The sequence below is a fragment of the Gymnoscopelus microlampas genome (assembly GCF_963454915.1).
Source record: "Gymnoscopelus microlampas genome assembly, chromosome: 15".
Taxonomy (NCBI): domain Eukaryota; kingdom Metazoa; phylum Chordata; class Actinopteri; order Myctophiformes; family Myctophidae; genus Gymnoscopelus; species Gymnoscopelus microlampas.
Window position 1 is genome coordinate 44,827,435 of NC_139952.1, and position 17,019 is coordinate 44,844,453.

At 41.3% G+C, this 17,019-nt stretch overlaps 1 protein-coding gene across 1 annotated transcript; it reads left to right on the plus strand.

Annotated features, from left to right (window-relative positions):
* Nucleotides 1–6,301: 6,301 nt before the first annotated feature.
* Nucleotides 6,302–11,334, plus strand: LOC311061398 (E3 ubiquitin-protein ligase TRIM31-like). The gene is made up of 2 exons (XM_084080011.1): nt 6,302–6,386; nt 9,708–11,334. The coding sequence occupies exon 2, from the start codon at nt 9,717–9,719 to the stop codon at nt 10,617–10,619; it is 903 nt and encodes a 300-aa protein (XP_083936137.1). The 5' UTR covers nt 6,302–6,386; nt 9,708–9,716; the 3' UTR covers nt 10,620–11,334.
* The last annotated feature ends 5,685 nt before the right edge of the window (nt 11,335–17,019 follow it).

A 17,019-nucleotide genomic window follows, 5' to 3' on the forward strand; every position in this document is an offset into this window, starting at 1 on the left:
TGTTCAGCAAGAAAATCTGTACAAACCACTGTTTTTTTTTAAAGCTTAAATGTAATTGGCAGAAGTAAATAAACAATCTACACCATGGTCGCATTTGAAAATGACATCACCACCACTGACGCTTGCGACATACAGTATCATTTAATTTGAAAGTTTGTACGTAAATGCTTGAGAGGCAAGGACCACACTTTTATACAAGACACATTCTCTATTATACCATTCCAAAAGGGGTCGGCAACATATTTGACATGAAGTGCCATGTTTATATTTTCTAGATGGTCAGTGTGCCTATCAACATTAAGTTTAATTATGACACCACATCAACATTAAATATTTCCAACAGATTTTGATTGTCATATATACATAACAACCTTTATTCTTTTATTTGTTTTTTACGGGGCCAGGCTTCCAGCATGGACCCGTATTGTTATTCGCATTATTCCATTTCTTCTTCTTCTTCTTCTTCTTCTGCCGTTTTTGCCAGTTCTGGCTGAACCGTGCATACGCTTTTTATGAAACTCGGCCATATGATAGATGGTCATGAAAAACGATCAAAAAATAAATCTCACAATCTTTCGTCAAAAGGTGGCGCTATAGCACTCAGTTGAAAATGCCAACTTTGAACAGGTACAACTCATGCCCTGTTTTACCTACAGCCATAAAACTTCAATACACACATGCGTCTCCTCATGATGAACAACTTTCACGCTCTGACTTTTGACCTCTGACCCTTAGATCTCCCACCATTTCGAATTATATGAAAAACAGTTAAAACCTATCTCCTCCTGGGATTTTTGAGTAATCTGCACGAAACTTTTTACACATGAACTTTGGACCTATACCAAAAAACATTTGCAAAATATCTTCCATAAGTGAAAAAATGAAGCTTTAATGAGCCAATGAATATTGCAGTTTTATGACAATTATTCATCTGCCCCTAACACATACATGCAGACTTACCATTCTTTGAAACTTTGCAGAAATGTAAAGGGCCATTCCAAATATCACTGAAACCAATCTTACTCCAATTGGTCAAACGGGGGCGCTATAGCAATTTTTTGAAAATTGAAACTTTAAACAGGCAAAAGTCATGCCTCGTTTGGCCGACAGCCATTAGACCTGCTTACACATGTGCCTTGACTAATGAGGAACACATCTATCACGTTGACCAGTAAGCACCGCCCTTAGATTGTCCGCAATCTTGAGCAGTTTGAAAAACACTTAAACCCAGGATTTTTCAGCTATTTGCGTGAAACTGTATGATCAGCGTGATCTCTTTTTTCAGAGGTTTGTCTGTTGGTCCAATAGCGTCCCGCTTAAGTGTATGTCTCACAACCTCAAGGTCACAGGTTCAAGCCTCACTTGGTGCAGACTTCATCTAAGTTGCATTTCACACAACATGACTATCAATGAATACATTTGCAATTGTTAAAGATAACATGAAATACTTAATTGAGTGTTTTTTACATATTACATTGTGAAAATAGCTGATCTACAATCTCACAACTTTTCAGATAGCAATGAGAGTATTTTTTTTTTTCAATGTATAACATACTTCATTGTGAAAATAGCCGATGTACAATCTGACAACTTTTAATGGTTTGTGAGCTTGTAGATCGGCTACTTTCACTAGTTTTGGTTCTGAGGAGATTTACAATTTCTTCAATGGTAAATGGTTTGTGAACGAGTGATCTTAGTGTTAGTGAAACAGGGGCTTGGGTCATGACAGAAGGCAAGAGTTTGTGATCCTCAACAGACAATATCAGCCTGGACAAAGCTATAGCACTATAGGTGGTGTTGCAGCTACCTAAGAGTGCCTCACGACCGCAAGGTTGCCGGTTCAAGCCTCACTTGATGCGGACTCATTTAAGTTGAATTGCAAAAAACATGACTCAATCTATTCCGTTTCCATGGCTCTCTCTCTCTTCAATCTATTCCGTTTCTATCTTCAATCTATTCCGTTTTCATGTCTCTCTCTCTTCAATCTATTCCGTTTCTATCTATCTATCTATCTATCTATCTATCTATCTATCTATCTATCTATCTATCTATCTATCTCTCTCTCTCTCTCTCTCTCTCTCTCTATCTATCTATCTATCTATCTATCTATCTCTCTCTCTCTCTCTCTCTCTCTCTCTCTCTCTCTCTCTCTCTCTCTCTCTCTCTCTCTCTCTCTCTCTCTCTCTCTCTCTCTCTCTCTCTCTCTCTCTCTCTCTCTCTCTCTCTCTCTCTCTCTCTCTCTCTCTCTCTCTCTCTCTCTCTCTCTCTCTCTCTCTCTCTCTCTCTCTCTCTCTCTCAGTGGTTAGTGAGCCCGCCAACCAGAGGCTCTGGTTGCCCCAGGTACGATTCCAGGCAAGGTCAGCAAATGTGTCAATGAAATTTGTCCCTGAGCAAGACTCTTAACCCCTAATTGCTCACAGGTCCTCATTGGAAACAAGACCGCAAGGACTTTCATGAACTGACCTGTTAAAGGAATTTTCTTTCTCTCTCCTGGCCCCGTATTATCGCTGCTTGCAGCTATATTTTATCATTGAGATAGTGGCCAGCAACAAAAACCTCAGTATAACCATGTGGTATAAACGTTTCCTTTTTGTTTATTTGTTTTTAGAAATGTTTTTTCTTTATTGATAGTATAGTAGTTTGATAGGAAATGGGGAGGGAGAGAGATGGGGAGTGACACGTAGCAAAGGTCGTCGGAGACGGAATTCGAACTTTGCATTGCAGCCTATAGGTGCCCAGACCGCAAAGCCAGCGATCCGGGCCAGACATGAACTATTAAACTGTTTTTCATTCATTATTATGACAGAGAAGGAAGTTCTGGGGACAGAAACTATTCCAGAGTGAATGTATTTAATTTCAGTTCAGTTGTGAATGTCAAATACGCATTGATTTCTTCTTTCTCTGTGATACTTTATGTTTGTCCACCGATGCAGCAGAAACTTCACCCAGGTGTTTTGCATTTGACTTGGAAGACTATAAAAGGCCAGGAGAGACATTTATCTGGACTTCTAAGAGAGAGTATGGGACATACCTCATTATCTTAACCAGTAGAAGACAAAACCATGTACATTTAATCTTCTTCTGTCCTCAACAAATGTAGCTGGGGATCCCCTGGAACCCCCTCGTTTGTTTGGTAAAAGGTTAAAGCTCAATGTTGTGATAGTAATCATTGTTATAGAGTGTTTGTTCAGTAACAGGGGTATCCCTGTCTCTCCAGCTCTTTTCTGTTTAATAAAGAGCTGGAGAGACTGGGAGACTCCTGTTACTGTAAGGCAAACACAGAGTGAGGAGCACACCTGAGTTGACGAGGTGCTGGCCACGGCAGATAATAATGTTGAAAAAGGAATGAGGCCGCACAACTCTAGCCACGATGCAAAAAGTTTAATGAAATGAAACCAACGTTTCGACTAATACAGTCTTCCTCAGGGTTTAGACTCCTGTTACTGAACAAAGTCACACAATATCAGTGGTTCTCAAACATTTTATCTCGAGATCCAAAAGAGACATTTGATGTCTCGCCGGGACCCAAACTAGTGAAAATAGCCAATCTGCTATTTTCACTACTTTTTAAAAGCTTTTTTTTATTCATAGAATGTATTATTAACGTAGGAATTTCCAAAGTTAAAAGGATATTCGCGACCCATAAAAATGTAACCGCGACCCAACATTGGCTTCCCACCCATTGTTTAGGAAACACTGCTCTATAGCAGTCATTACTATCACAATATAGAGCTATTTAACACTTTAAAATATAATAATAAAACTAAAATGTCGTACTGCACCTGTAAGGCAGCAGGAGCCTTTTATAATCCTTTCATTTGACCCCTGACCTCAATGAAGGGCCTCTGACCTGTATGGGCTAACAGAGGTCACGGTGTGACATCACCAATTCCTCAGGACAAATCAGAGACCTTGTTACACAGAGACACCCCCTATTATTCACTGTGACTGGACAGTTTATTGCAATGCCTAATGTGCGCGCGCACACACACACACACACACACACACACACACACACACACACACACACACACACACAGACACAGACACACACAAACGTGCTCGCACACGCACTCTTGCATGCACACGCGCACTTACTGTACACACACATGCACACGCACAAATGTTTGCACGAGCATACACACACCACACTCACTTCCATGCTTGTATATCGGCTATTTTCGAATAGACAAAAGGATACAATATGGCTTAATTGGTTAATGCACGTTTTGTAATAATCATCTAAATCTACAAAGTAACGTATAACTAAATCCTTCAAATTATTGTAGTGGACTAAAAAGTACAATATTTACCTCTGAAATGTAGTGGAGTAGACAATTCACATAATCAAGTAAAGTCAAAGCACCTCTTAAGTACAGTACTTGGGTAAATGTACTTTCTACCACTGACCATGTGGGCAGTGAAATAACATACACAGTGATTTGGGAGGGCAGTACAGTTTTTATCCTAAATGAGTTGGTGTATACTGCCACCTATTGACGTTATGGTGAAATGCTAATATAATCGTACAGGTGAATTTTCAATGAACCAACAGTTCTAAATTGGCACTTTGCTGGCTAACCGGATTATTCAGTTATAAATGACAACCTTGAATGACAACCATGAAACCTTAAAAGTTGAACCTGTACTAGTTATATTTTATAATTATTGTCAGGATGAACCAAAGTATGATCAAATACTGAAAACAAAATGAATTGCATGTAAACTTAGGTAAGCTACTCAAGTACTGTAGCCTACATCCCATTGGCTGGAGGGACAGTCACATTGTGATTGTAGGCAACAATAATGTGTCTTTTTTTTTTTTTTTTTTTTGACCAGGTGTCTTCAATGTTTTTCAGGCCAATGACTTCTTAGCTGAGAGAGAGATGAAGCAGGGACCCCCACTAAAGAAATAGCCCCCCCTCCCGACAAACCCATTTTTATTAAAGATATATAAATATGTGAAAGACAATTGACTGACTTCTACGTAAACCAGACTATAACATCATACTTTTTATTTATTTATTAAAGTAGAATTAGTGAATCTCGTTTGTTGTTCAATAATTCTATTGAACAACAAATTTGGCCAATGTTTGACCGGTATAGTTTGTGGATTACTTTTGACGCAGTAAAGGTCTTATTTATGTATTTTCATTTTAGATGTATTAAAAAGGTCTTAAACGTCCTTAAATGTGCAGATGCCCTGTAAAGTGTAAACACTTTTAGACTACTGTAGGTTTGTTGACTGTTGAGTGAGAAAATAATGTTGCACATGAAGCAAATGTGCAACCCTGAGTGTCTCTCGACCCACTATGAGAACCACTGTAGTATATACATACAGTATAGGTTTGCTCTTTCTGTGTTTCTGGTCATATATTATCCACTCATTTTGTATGTCCATGGAAAAAACATGAATTTCGACTAAAATGTCCATCACAAGCTAGCATGGTTCTGACCCCTGTCCCAGTGTATTAGTACTAGCAATGTCCTTAACTCTTGGGTCTTAAACCATCTGCCTCACACTGTGACAGACAATAGCCTTCATTGACCACCAGGCGACCAGGGGTCTTCAGAGGTCTATCCTTAGCCCCCTTTTTTATTTCAGAATAATTGTTATTGTCACATCACAGTTTACAGTTGTAGAAAGTGGGTGGAAATTCATTATTAAACATGTCGAGAGACAGAATATCTACATATCTCCACTTCTACTCCACTACATCTCAGGCAAATATTGTACTTTTTACTCCACTGCAATCATTTGACAGCTTTAGTCACTACAGATTTAGATTATTAATACAAAACATGCATTAACCTTAAGCCATATTTTACACTTGGCTATTTGAACATAGCCGATCTACAAGCTCGCAACATGTCACTTCATGATGCGTTGTGAGCTTGTAGAACAAGTATATTTTGATGCTAATACTTTTTACTTTTACTCAAGTAAAAATGTGCATACAGGCCTTTTACTTGTAACAGAGTAGTTTCAAATTGTGGTATTATTGCTAATTTTAGGCCTAGGCCTACTCTTTAACCATCTACACTCAGTAAACTGGAACTGAGTTCAGTCTGTACTTTCAACTCTTTTTTTCCATCTACACCAAATCTCTTCACCAATAATTGCCGATCTACAAGTTCACTGAGCTTGTAGATCGGCTATTTTAGGATAATGTTCCCCCCAGAATGTAGATGCTGTGGTTCAAGTGCACAAGTGTTCTTCCACCAGGTGGCAGTAAAGAGTTAACAGCTACAGCACAAGGAGGAGTTCCTCAGTGAAGGAAATCTAGTTTCACGACAGTGAAAAGTTTGGTGGCAGCAACACGCTCTCTACTAAACCTTTAGTTTCAACACGACGTTTTACACAAATACTGACAACTTAAACACTGGTAAGTACAGCATTTATACTAACAAGGAAACGTCGGTCTGGCAGTCAGTCTAATCCTGATTTTTCTCCCTCAATGTGTTGAACAATTGATCTGAACTAGCCCTGAAACATGGAACCACTTGTTCCTGGTTTTTGAATGGTCTCCATTTACAACCCGTACATGTACAAACGTTCATATTTCAAATATAAAGTGCTTACCCCACGGCCACGGATGTAACAGGTTAAAGCGCCAGGGTCCAAATATCCGTATCTTCTGTATTGATCAATAAAAACTAAGCATTTTAATCTGATCGACGGCCATTTTCTCATAGTTTTATAATTTACCAGAGTGCAATACGCCTCCCAACCGATAGGGTCGCGTAGTTGCAAGCATATGAAGGAATGTTTCAGAAAATGGCCACCGATCGGATTAAAATGCTTTTTATTGAACAATACGGAAGATACAGGTACTTAGACCTGGGCATTTTAACTTGTTACATCCATGACTTGGGGTAAACACTTTAAATTTGAAATCTGAACGTTTATGTAGTGTATTAAGGGTTGTAAATGGAGACCATTCAAAAACCTGGAACAAGTGGTGTGTGTGCACGCGCGGCAGAGATCCAGTCAGGAACACACAGCTGCTGATGATTCAGCAAATACGTTTGAAACTCTCAATATTAAGACGTGCAGCCTAATTAGTAGGGGGTGCTAACCACAAAAAAAAAAAAAACTTTTATGACGTCCCTTTATGTTTTCTTTTGTGTCAACTGCTTTAGGCGGTCACTTCCTGTTTAAAACCTCTTTGGGCACCCCTTGTAGGATGCGTTCAGATCACCCAAGGGACATTTGTACCACATTTCATGCTTTTATGAGATTCTTTAGGTATCTTGCATCATCTTTAACACTGTAGGCGGCCATTTTCAATTTAGTCAATAACTCACTTCCTGTTTCAGATTATTTTGAGCACCCCTTCTAGGATGTGTTAGGATGACCCAAGGGACATATGTGCCAAATTGTATGCTTTTTGGAGATTCTATAGGCTTTTTGAGCTAATCGCCAACACTGTAGGCGGCCATTTTCAATTTTGTCAATAACTCACTTCCTGTTGAAGACTTTTTTGGGCACCCCTTCTAGGATGTCTTAGGATGACCCAAGGGAAATGTGTGCCACATTTTATGCTTTTTGGAGATTCTTTAGTTGTCTTTTTAGTCAATCGACAACACTAGGCGGCCATTTTCAATTTGGTCAATAACTCACTTCCTGTTTCAGATTTCTTTGGGCACCCCTTCTAGGATGTCTTAGGATGACCCAAGGGACATGTGTGCCACATTTTATGCTTTTTGGAGATTCATTTGGTGTCTTTTGAGTCACGGTCAACAGTTTAGGTGGCCATTTTGGATTTTGTCCGTAACTCACTTCCTGTTTAAGATTTTTTTGGGCACCCCTTCTAGGATGTTTTAGGATGACCCAAGGGACATCTGTATCAAATTTCATGCTTTTATCCGCCGCGTAACGATTTTTCACTTAGCACCCCCTACTAAATGATAATAAATGTATATGACAACAGAAGAAAAAACCTGATCAATGCGCACATTAGAAGTTAATTGATAGGCTAGTATGCTTTATGGCCATTTGAATGATTGACACCCTCATATGCCATTTTTTATTTACATTGGAATTATTTAATAACTTAGAAAATCGACTTATATCAGCCAAATAGGCTATGAAGGTGAAAAGAAACACAGCTGAAGATGTGATTGTAATCAGTATAGATGTCCTCTGGAGATGTCTCAGTCTCAGTGAAGAGATGAATGGAAGAGGGACATGCGTTTTAAGGCTACTTTCACCATTTGAAAAAATATCATATTACAATGTTTTTTTCCAACCAAAATCACTATCCATGATCTTATCACGATTCCCTTTTCATGTTGGTTTATAGGATTATTATTTTATTATGATTATTAACAAGATATATTATGATTAATTATGTGAAGAGTGTGACAAAATAGTGTGACTATTCTATTCTATGAAACCCTAATTTTCAACGGTTTTTTTTACCATACAAACTTGCCTCTTTGCAACACTTACTTGCATTCTCAAATGCTGTTAGGCTGTGTGTAGGCTGCACTAGCCTTCCTGCTTTCGTGTATAGAGGGGCGGGTTTAAAATCAGCGCGGAGAGAATGCGCCTGGTCCCATTGGTTCACCGATCTGTCCGTCAGCCCCCGCCCTGTCAACACAACATTACGAGCAACGCCCACTGCACTCTGGTTGGTTGGGGAAATGAAACACTTCCTATACCGGGTACACCGACGCGCTGGTCCAGGCTTTTATTTTTAGCAAAACTAAACAATAAAAGCCTGGAGATCGAGGCTAGGCTGTGTGCAACAGCTGTTCTGTTGCACTCTTTATGAGGGGAGCATTTTTCACCCACGTTGACGTTTAACATTGTTGTTGCAAACTTTGCAAATAATCTTAGTTTGCCTCGTGTCCGTTTTGGAATATCCAAACCAGTTCCATAGACCGATATCGCATTATTTAGGGAACTCGTCTGTGTGTCTGTCTGTATGTCTGTCCAGTGCTTGCTACTGCACTGCGCTGCAAAGAGCAGCTTGCTAAAACGGTGAGGGACCGGTGGAAGCATGCGTGAGCAAAAAGAACAGATCTTGAAGCTAACAACGCGTCGAGTCGTGACGCGTTGTTAGCTTGTAGATCTGTTCTTTTTGGTGAATTACACCGCCATATTACAGAAGCATAATTAAGGTATAGAACTGCAACTCATAGAATGTGCGCTCGCTGTATCGCAATGTATACGATCTCTCTCAAAAGGCAGATTGTGGAGATTATCATCATATCGCACACCACTACCTGGATCACATAACTCAAGAGATAATGTGTACCAATTTGCATGGATTTTGGACAGAATCTGTGGGGGTAGTAACAAAACGTTTGTTTTGAAGAAAACACAGAATGTATATTTTGAGGAAATGGGCAGGGCCTGTCCGGCGAGTTGCGTCATGAAACAAGGAATCAGGAATGGCTTTTTATGTAAATCTTACTTTTCAAGAGTTATATGCCAAAAAGGGAAGTGGCCTGTTGTATTGCCACCACGAGGCTGTTTTAAAACAAATATGGGGTGGAGGCTCTTCCTTGACCTATTAGGAGTATGCGTACAAAGACTCATGTTGATCGGTCAAGCGGTGCCAGAGATTAGCTGCTCAAAGAAACACAGTCAGACAAATGGACAGGGGTGAAAACATAATCTCCAGCCTGGCAGAGATAACTATATAGGTGTGAGTAAGTAGCATCCAAAACTAAATTTGTTTCACTTTTATTTTCAGGGTGAAGAAATGGCGTCTGCCAGATGTCTCCTGTCTGAAAAGCTGTTCCTGTGTTCTATCTGTCTGGATGTGTTCACTGATCCAATCACCACTCCATGTGGACACAACCACTGCAAAACCTGCATCACACATTACTGGGACACTAAGGATGTGTGTCAGTGTCCACTATGTAACAAAACATTCTATAATAGAGAATTCTCAGAATTCTCTGTTAATAAAGTTCTCGCAGAGATGGCTGATCAGTTCAGGAAGAACCTGGAAGACTTGATGTGTAAGAAACATGACAGACCTCTGGAGCTGTTCTGTAAGACTGACTGCATGTGTGTTTGTCAGTTCTGCTCCGAGTTAGACCACAAGTTACATCAAATTGTATCTCTGGAAGAAGCATATGAAGGAAAGAAGGCTGAGCTAGGAAAGACAGAGGCTGAAGTTCAGCAGATGATCCAGGAGAGACAACAGAAGATTCAGGAGGTCCAACACTCAGTAGAGCTCGGTAAGAAAGCTGCAGACAGAGAGATAGCAGACAGTGTGCAGGTCTTCATTTCTCTGATCAGCTGTATTGAGAGAAGCCAGGCCGAGCTCATTGATGTGATTGAAGAGAAGCAGAAAACGGCAGAGAAACAGGCTGAAGGCTTCATCAAGGAGATGCAACACGAAATCTCTGAGTTAAAGAAGAGAAGCTCTGAGATGAAGCAGCTCTCACACACTGAAGACCACCTCCACCTCCTTCAGAACTACACATCCATCAACACCCCTCCACCCATCAAGGACTGGACAAAGGTCAATGTCCCTCAGTTTTCATATGTGGAGACAGTGAGGACAGCTGTGGCTCAGCTAGAGAAGACACTCAGTCAAGAGATGAAGAAGCTGTGTGATCCAACAATATGCAGTGGATGTAACTCTGGACACTGATACAGCACACTGCAAACTCATCCTGTCTGAGGATGGAAAACAAGTGAGTCCTGGAGACGTAAAGAATAATCATTCATAGAAAAGGGACAATTTGATTCTTTAAAATAAATCAGCTATTGAACATAATGTTCATATGACTGTATACTCCTTGAATTGTTTTCTCAATGCAGACACTAACCACTTGAACCCTAGCATCCCTATTCTGGGGGAACATTCACTGAAAATAGCAGATGTACAAGCTCTCATCGCTTCGTAATGCGACACATGAGCTTGTAGATCTGCTATTTTTGGTGAAGAGATTTTGTGTAGAGGGAAAAAAGAGCGCACCATGATGTACAACTCAGTTCTGTTTAAGTATAGAGGGTATACGTTGTTATAAGACTTTTGATTCAGGGGTTCTGGGGTACAGTATGTTATATGTCACATATATGGAACACATAATGGAATTATGCCGGAATGTTCTGCATGTCTGGGATTTGAGGAAGAGTTTGATGTTTGAAAGAATGATGTTGGTAGATTTACAATAAATGCATGGGGAGATTATCAGTGTGCAGACTGTATTTGTGTCTTTCACCTGTTCTTCTGTCCAACACCTGGTATTTTATTATTTGGTTGTGCAGTAGTTTTATTTTATTACGGGGACAGAGCTCTGCTCTGTACACGTATTGTTATTGGCAGTATTCTGTCACTTCTTCTTCTTCTTCTTCTGCCACTTTTCGCAGTTCTGGCTGAACCGCGCTGTCGCTTTTTACGAAACTCGGCCATATGGTAGATGGTCATGAAAAACGATCAAAAAATAATTCTCACAATCTTTCGTCCAAAGGTGGCGCTATAGCACTCAATTGAAAATGCCAACTTTGACCAGGTACAACTCATGCCCTGTTTGACCTACAGCCATGAAACTTGGATACACATATGCGTCTCCTCATGCTGAACAACTTTCACCCTCTGACTTTTGACCTCTGACCTTTAGATCTCCCACCATTTTGAATTATATGAAAAACAGTCATTGGCTCCTAACTTCTGCATTTTTTCACTTATGGAAAATCCGTTGGAAATGTTTGTAGGCAGTGGTCCAAGGTTCAAGTGCTAAACGTTTCGTGCAGATTGCTCAAAAATCCCAGGAGGAGATAGATTTTAACTATTACAGTTTAAAGAAAATTATTCATCCGTGCCTAAAACATACATGCAGACTCACATTTCTTTGAAACTTTGCAGAAATGTACAGGGTCATTCCAAATATCACTGAAACCAATCTTACTCCAATTGGCCAAAAGGGGGCGCTATAGCATTTTTTTGAAAAGGCAGACTTTAAACAGGCATAAGTCATGCCTCGTTTGGCCGAAAGTCGTGAAACTTGCTTACACATGTGCCTTGACTCATGAGGAACACACGTATCGATTTGACCATTAAGCTCCGCCCTTAGATTTTCCGCAATTTTGAGCAGTTTGAAAAATACTTGTTTTTGCCAGTTCTGGCTTAACCGTGCATACGCTTTTTACGAAACTCGGCCATATGGTAGATGCTCATGAAAAACTACCAAGAAATAATTCTCACACTCATTCGTCAAAGGGTGGCGCTATAGCACTCAATTGAAAGTGCCAACTTTGAACAGGTACAACTCATGCCCTGTTTGACCTACAACCATGAAACTTCGATACACATATGCGTCTCTTCATGCCCGACAACTTTCGTGGTCTGACTTTTGACCTCTGACCTTTAGATCGCCCACCATTTTGAATTATATGAAAAACAGTCATTGGCTCCTAACTTCTGCATTTTTTCACTTATGGAAAATCCGTTGGAAATTTTTGTAGGCAGTGGTCCAAAGTTCATGTGTAAAATGTTTCGTGCAGATTGCTCAAAAATCCCAGGAGGAGATAGATTTTAACTATTACAGTTTTATGAAAATTATTCATCTGTGCCTAAAACATACATGCAGACTCACATTTCTTTGAAACTTGGCAGAAATGTACAGGGTCATTCCAAATATCACTGAAACCAATCTTACTCCAATTGGCCAAAAGGGGGCGCTATAGCAATTTTTTGAAAATGCAGACTTTAAACAGGCATAAGTCATGCCTCGTTTGGCCGAAAGTCGTGAAACTTGCTTACACATGTGCCTTGACTCATGAGGAACACACGTATCGATTTGACCATTAAGCTCCGCCCTTAGATTGTCCGCAATTTTGAGCAGTTTGAAAAACACTTAAACCCAGGATTTTTCAGCTATTTGCGTGAAACTGTATCATCTGTGTGATCTCCTTTTTCACAGTTACTTGTCTGTTGGGCCAATGGCGTCTCCCTTAAATGAATGCCTCACAATCTCAAGGTCGCCAGTTCAAGCCTCACTTGATGTAGACTTAATTTAAGTTGAATTGCAAACAACATGACTGTATCAATGAATACATGTGCAAATGGTAAAGATAACCTGAAATGCTTATTTGAGAGTACGTTTTTTACGTATGACATACTTCATTCTGAAAATAGCTGATCTACAATCTCACAACTTTTCATGGTTTGTGAGCTTGTAGATCGGCTACTTTCATTAGTTTTGGTTCTGAGGAGATGTACAATTTCTTCATTGGTAAATGGCTTGTGAACGAGTGATCTTAGTGTTAGTGAAACAGGGGCTTGGTTCATGAAAGAAGGCAAGAGTTTATGATCTTCAACAGACAATATCAGCCTGGACAAAGCTATAGCACTATAGGTAGTGTTGCAGCCTATTAGTCTGAAGGTTGAGAGTTCGAATCCTGTTAATGGCAGTAGGTTGAGATGTCCAATCAAACCATTATGTTTCCATCTCTATCTCTCATCAATCTATTGTTTCCATGTCACACTCTCTCTCTTCAATCTATTCCGTTTCCATGTCTCTCTCTCTCTCTATTCACTGGCCCCGTATTATCGCTGCTTGCAGCTATATTCTTCTTTTGAAATATTTGCTTTCACTGATCAGGATGTAATGATCATTAGACTCAGACCTATCTCCCAGAGTTCAGAGCTTGAATGAATGTAGAATTAAGTGCAGGATTACATTTGCATACAGATATGAGGGGACTTCATTTAACTGACAACTCTTTTAAAATATATTGGTATTAAAAAAAAAAAAAATCCTCTATCTCACACTTATGCCAATGTGCCAGTGATCACCCTCCCTTGTGCCAATGTTGGCACCCTAAGGTGCCTCAGGTTGTCTACCCCTGATGTAAGGAATTGTTTCATTTCATTTTCTTATGTGGTTCAAGTTCATGAGCACGTGTTATGGAGCACATACACACTTGCACATACAATAACAAAATGATGATACATCATGGCATGGTTACTTTAAGACCCTGTAAAGCAGGGGTTCTCAAACTTTTTCATGTCAAGGACCCCCCAAATTGACACTTATTAGCCCGCAGACCCCCATTTGAAAAGATATGCCAGGGACCCCCACATAAGAGACGATTTTTACGGCTCTAGCAGTGATTCTAAACCATTTTAATTTCAAGGACCCCCCAGTTTGACATGCATTAGGGCTACGGACCCCCATTTAATGGCATTTATTTCTCTGGGACCCCAATTCATATTGTAAAATCAATGTTAATGTAACTCTGAGAGTGTCCAAATGGAACCAAATGGGTCCATTTGGTTCCATTTGGACACTCTCAGAGTTACAGACCCATAAGGGTCCATTTGGTTCCTATCCATCATTTAGCTGGGGACCCCCTGGAACCCCCTCAAGTACCCCTGGGGGTCCCCGGACCCCACTTTGAGAACCAATGCTGTAAAGCAGTAATAATTATGTTCTATGCCATAGCATGCGCCATAGACGCCCCAAGAGGCAAAGTGGTGCCGGAAATTCAATTGACTGCATTGAAGTCAATGAGACCTGGACCAGCTTGTGAATAAACAATATTTTAATGATTGCAACCTCTGTCAGATAGCTACTTGGTTTTGGAAAATAAAATAAGACATATAATCGTGCCGTTTTCAGATCTCTTGTTTTTTGATATGCACACTATGTCATTTTATTGATGAATCTAAAGAGCAAGAGTATGTTTCCCACTGTCTGACAGTGGTGTAAAAAGTACTCAAATGTTTTACTTAAGTAAAAGTATCAATACTGCAACGTAGACGTACTCTGTTACAAGTAAAAGTCAAAAATTCAAAATTTAGTTGAGTAAAAGTACAAAAAAAATTGGCATCAAAATATACTTAAAGTACCAAAAGTAAAAATACTAAAATATTTGAAAATAGCCTATGTATAAAATAGGGCTAAAGTGGTTACTGCATGTTTTCTAATGAAATCATTTATATCTGAAAAGTAACTAGTAACTAAAGTTTTCAAATCATTGTAGTGGAGTAAAAGTACGATATTTGCCTCTGAGATGTAGTGGAGTAGAAGTAAAAGTATTGGAAATACTCAAGTAAAGCACAAAGACCTCAAAATTGTGCTTAAGTACTATACTTAGATACTTTACAACGCTGCTGTCTGACTGGGGAGTATGGCCGGTTATGGCAAGAATTGGCTGACTGACTGTCACTAGTCAGTGACAGCAGACTGTCACTATAAGTCAGTGACAGCAGACTGTCACTATAAGTCAGTGACAGCAGACTGTCACTATAAGTCAGTGACAGCAGACTGTCACCGAGTCAGTGACAGCAGTCTGTCACCGAGTCAGTGACAGCAGTCTGTCACTATAAGTCAGTGACAGCAGACTGTCACCGAGTCAGTGACAGCAGACTGTCACCGAGTCAGTGACAGCAGTCTGTCACCGAGTCAGTGACAGCAGTCTGTCACTATAAGTCAGTGACAGCAGACTGTCACCGAGTCAGTGACAGCAGACTGTCACCGAGTCAGTGACAGCAGTCTGTCACTATAAGTCAGTGACAGCAGACTGTCACTAAGTCAGTGACAGCAGACTGTCACCGAGTCAGTGACAGCAGACTGTCACTGACTCGGTGACAGCAGACTGTCACCGAGTCAGTGACAGCAGACTGTCACCGAGTCAGTGACAGCAGACTGTCACCGAGTCAGTGACAGCAGACTGTCACCGAGTCAGTGACAGCAGACTGTCACCGAGTCAGTGACAGCAGACTGTCACCGAGTCAGTGACAGCAGACTGTCACCGAGTCAGTGACAGCAGACTGTCACTAAGTCAGTGACAGCAGACTGTCACCGAGTCAGTGACAGCAGACTGTCACCGAGTCAGTGACAGCAGACTGTCACCGAGTCAGTGACAGCAGACTGTCACCGAGTCAGTGACAGCAGACTGTCACCGAGTCAGTGACAGCAGACTGTCACCGAGTCAGTGACAGCAGACTGTCACTATAAGTCAGTGACAGCAGACTGTCACCGAGTCAGTGACAGCAGACTGTCACTAAGTCAGTGACAGCAGACTGTCATTGAGTCAGTGACAGCAGACTGTCACCGAGTCAGTGACAGCAGACTGTCACCGAGTCAGTGACAGCAGACTGTCATTGAGTCAGTGACAGCAGACTGTCATTGAGTCAGTGACAGCAGACTGTCACCGAGTCAGTGACAGCAGACTGTCACCGAGTCAGTGACAGCAGACTGTCATCGAGTCAGTGACAGCAGACTGTCACCGAGTCAGTGACAGCAGACTGTCACCGAGTCAGTGACAGCAGACTGTCACCGAGTCAGTGACAGCAGACTGTCACCGAGTCAGTGACAGCAGACTGTCACCGAGTCAGTGACAGCAGACTGTCACCGAGTCAGTGACAGCAGACTGTCACCGAGTCAGTGACAGCAGACTGTCACTAAGTCAGTGACAGCAGACTGTCACCGAGTCAGTGACAGCAGACTGTCACTATAAGTCAGTGACAGCAGACTGTCACTAAGTCAGTGACAGCAGACTGTCATTGAGTCAGTGACAGCAGACTGTCACCGAGTCAGTGACAGCAGACTGTCACCGAGTCGGTGACAGCAGACTGTCACCGAGTCAGTGACAGCAGACTGTCACCGAGTCGGTGACAGCAGACTGTCACCGAGTCGGTGACAGCAGACTGTCACCGAGTCAGTGACAGCAGACTGTCACCGAGTCGGTGACAGCAGACTGTCACCGAGTCAGTGACAGCAGACTGTCACCGAGTCGGTGACAGCAGACTGTCACCGAGTCAGTGACAGCAGACTGTCATTGAGTCGGTGACAGCAGACTGTCATTGAGTCAGTGACAGCAGACTGTCACCGAGTCAGTGACAGCAGACTGTCACCGAGTCAGTGACAGCAGACTGTCATCGAGTCAGTGACAGCAGACTGTCACCGAGTCAGTGACAGCAGACTGTCACCGAGTCGGTGACAGCAGACTGTCACCGAGTCGGTGACAGCAGACTGTCACCGAGTCGGTGACAGCAGACTGTCACCGAGTCGGTGACAGCAGACTGTCACCGAGTCGGT

Coding starts and splice junctions, on each gene's coding strand:
- LOC311061398 (XM_084080011.1), top strand. CDS start 9,717: ATGGCGTCTGCCAGATGTCTCCTGTCTGAAAAGCTGTTCCTGTGTTCT.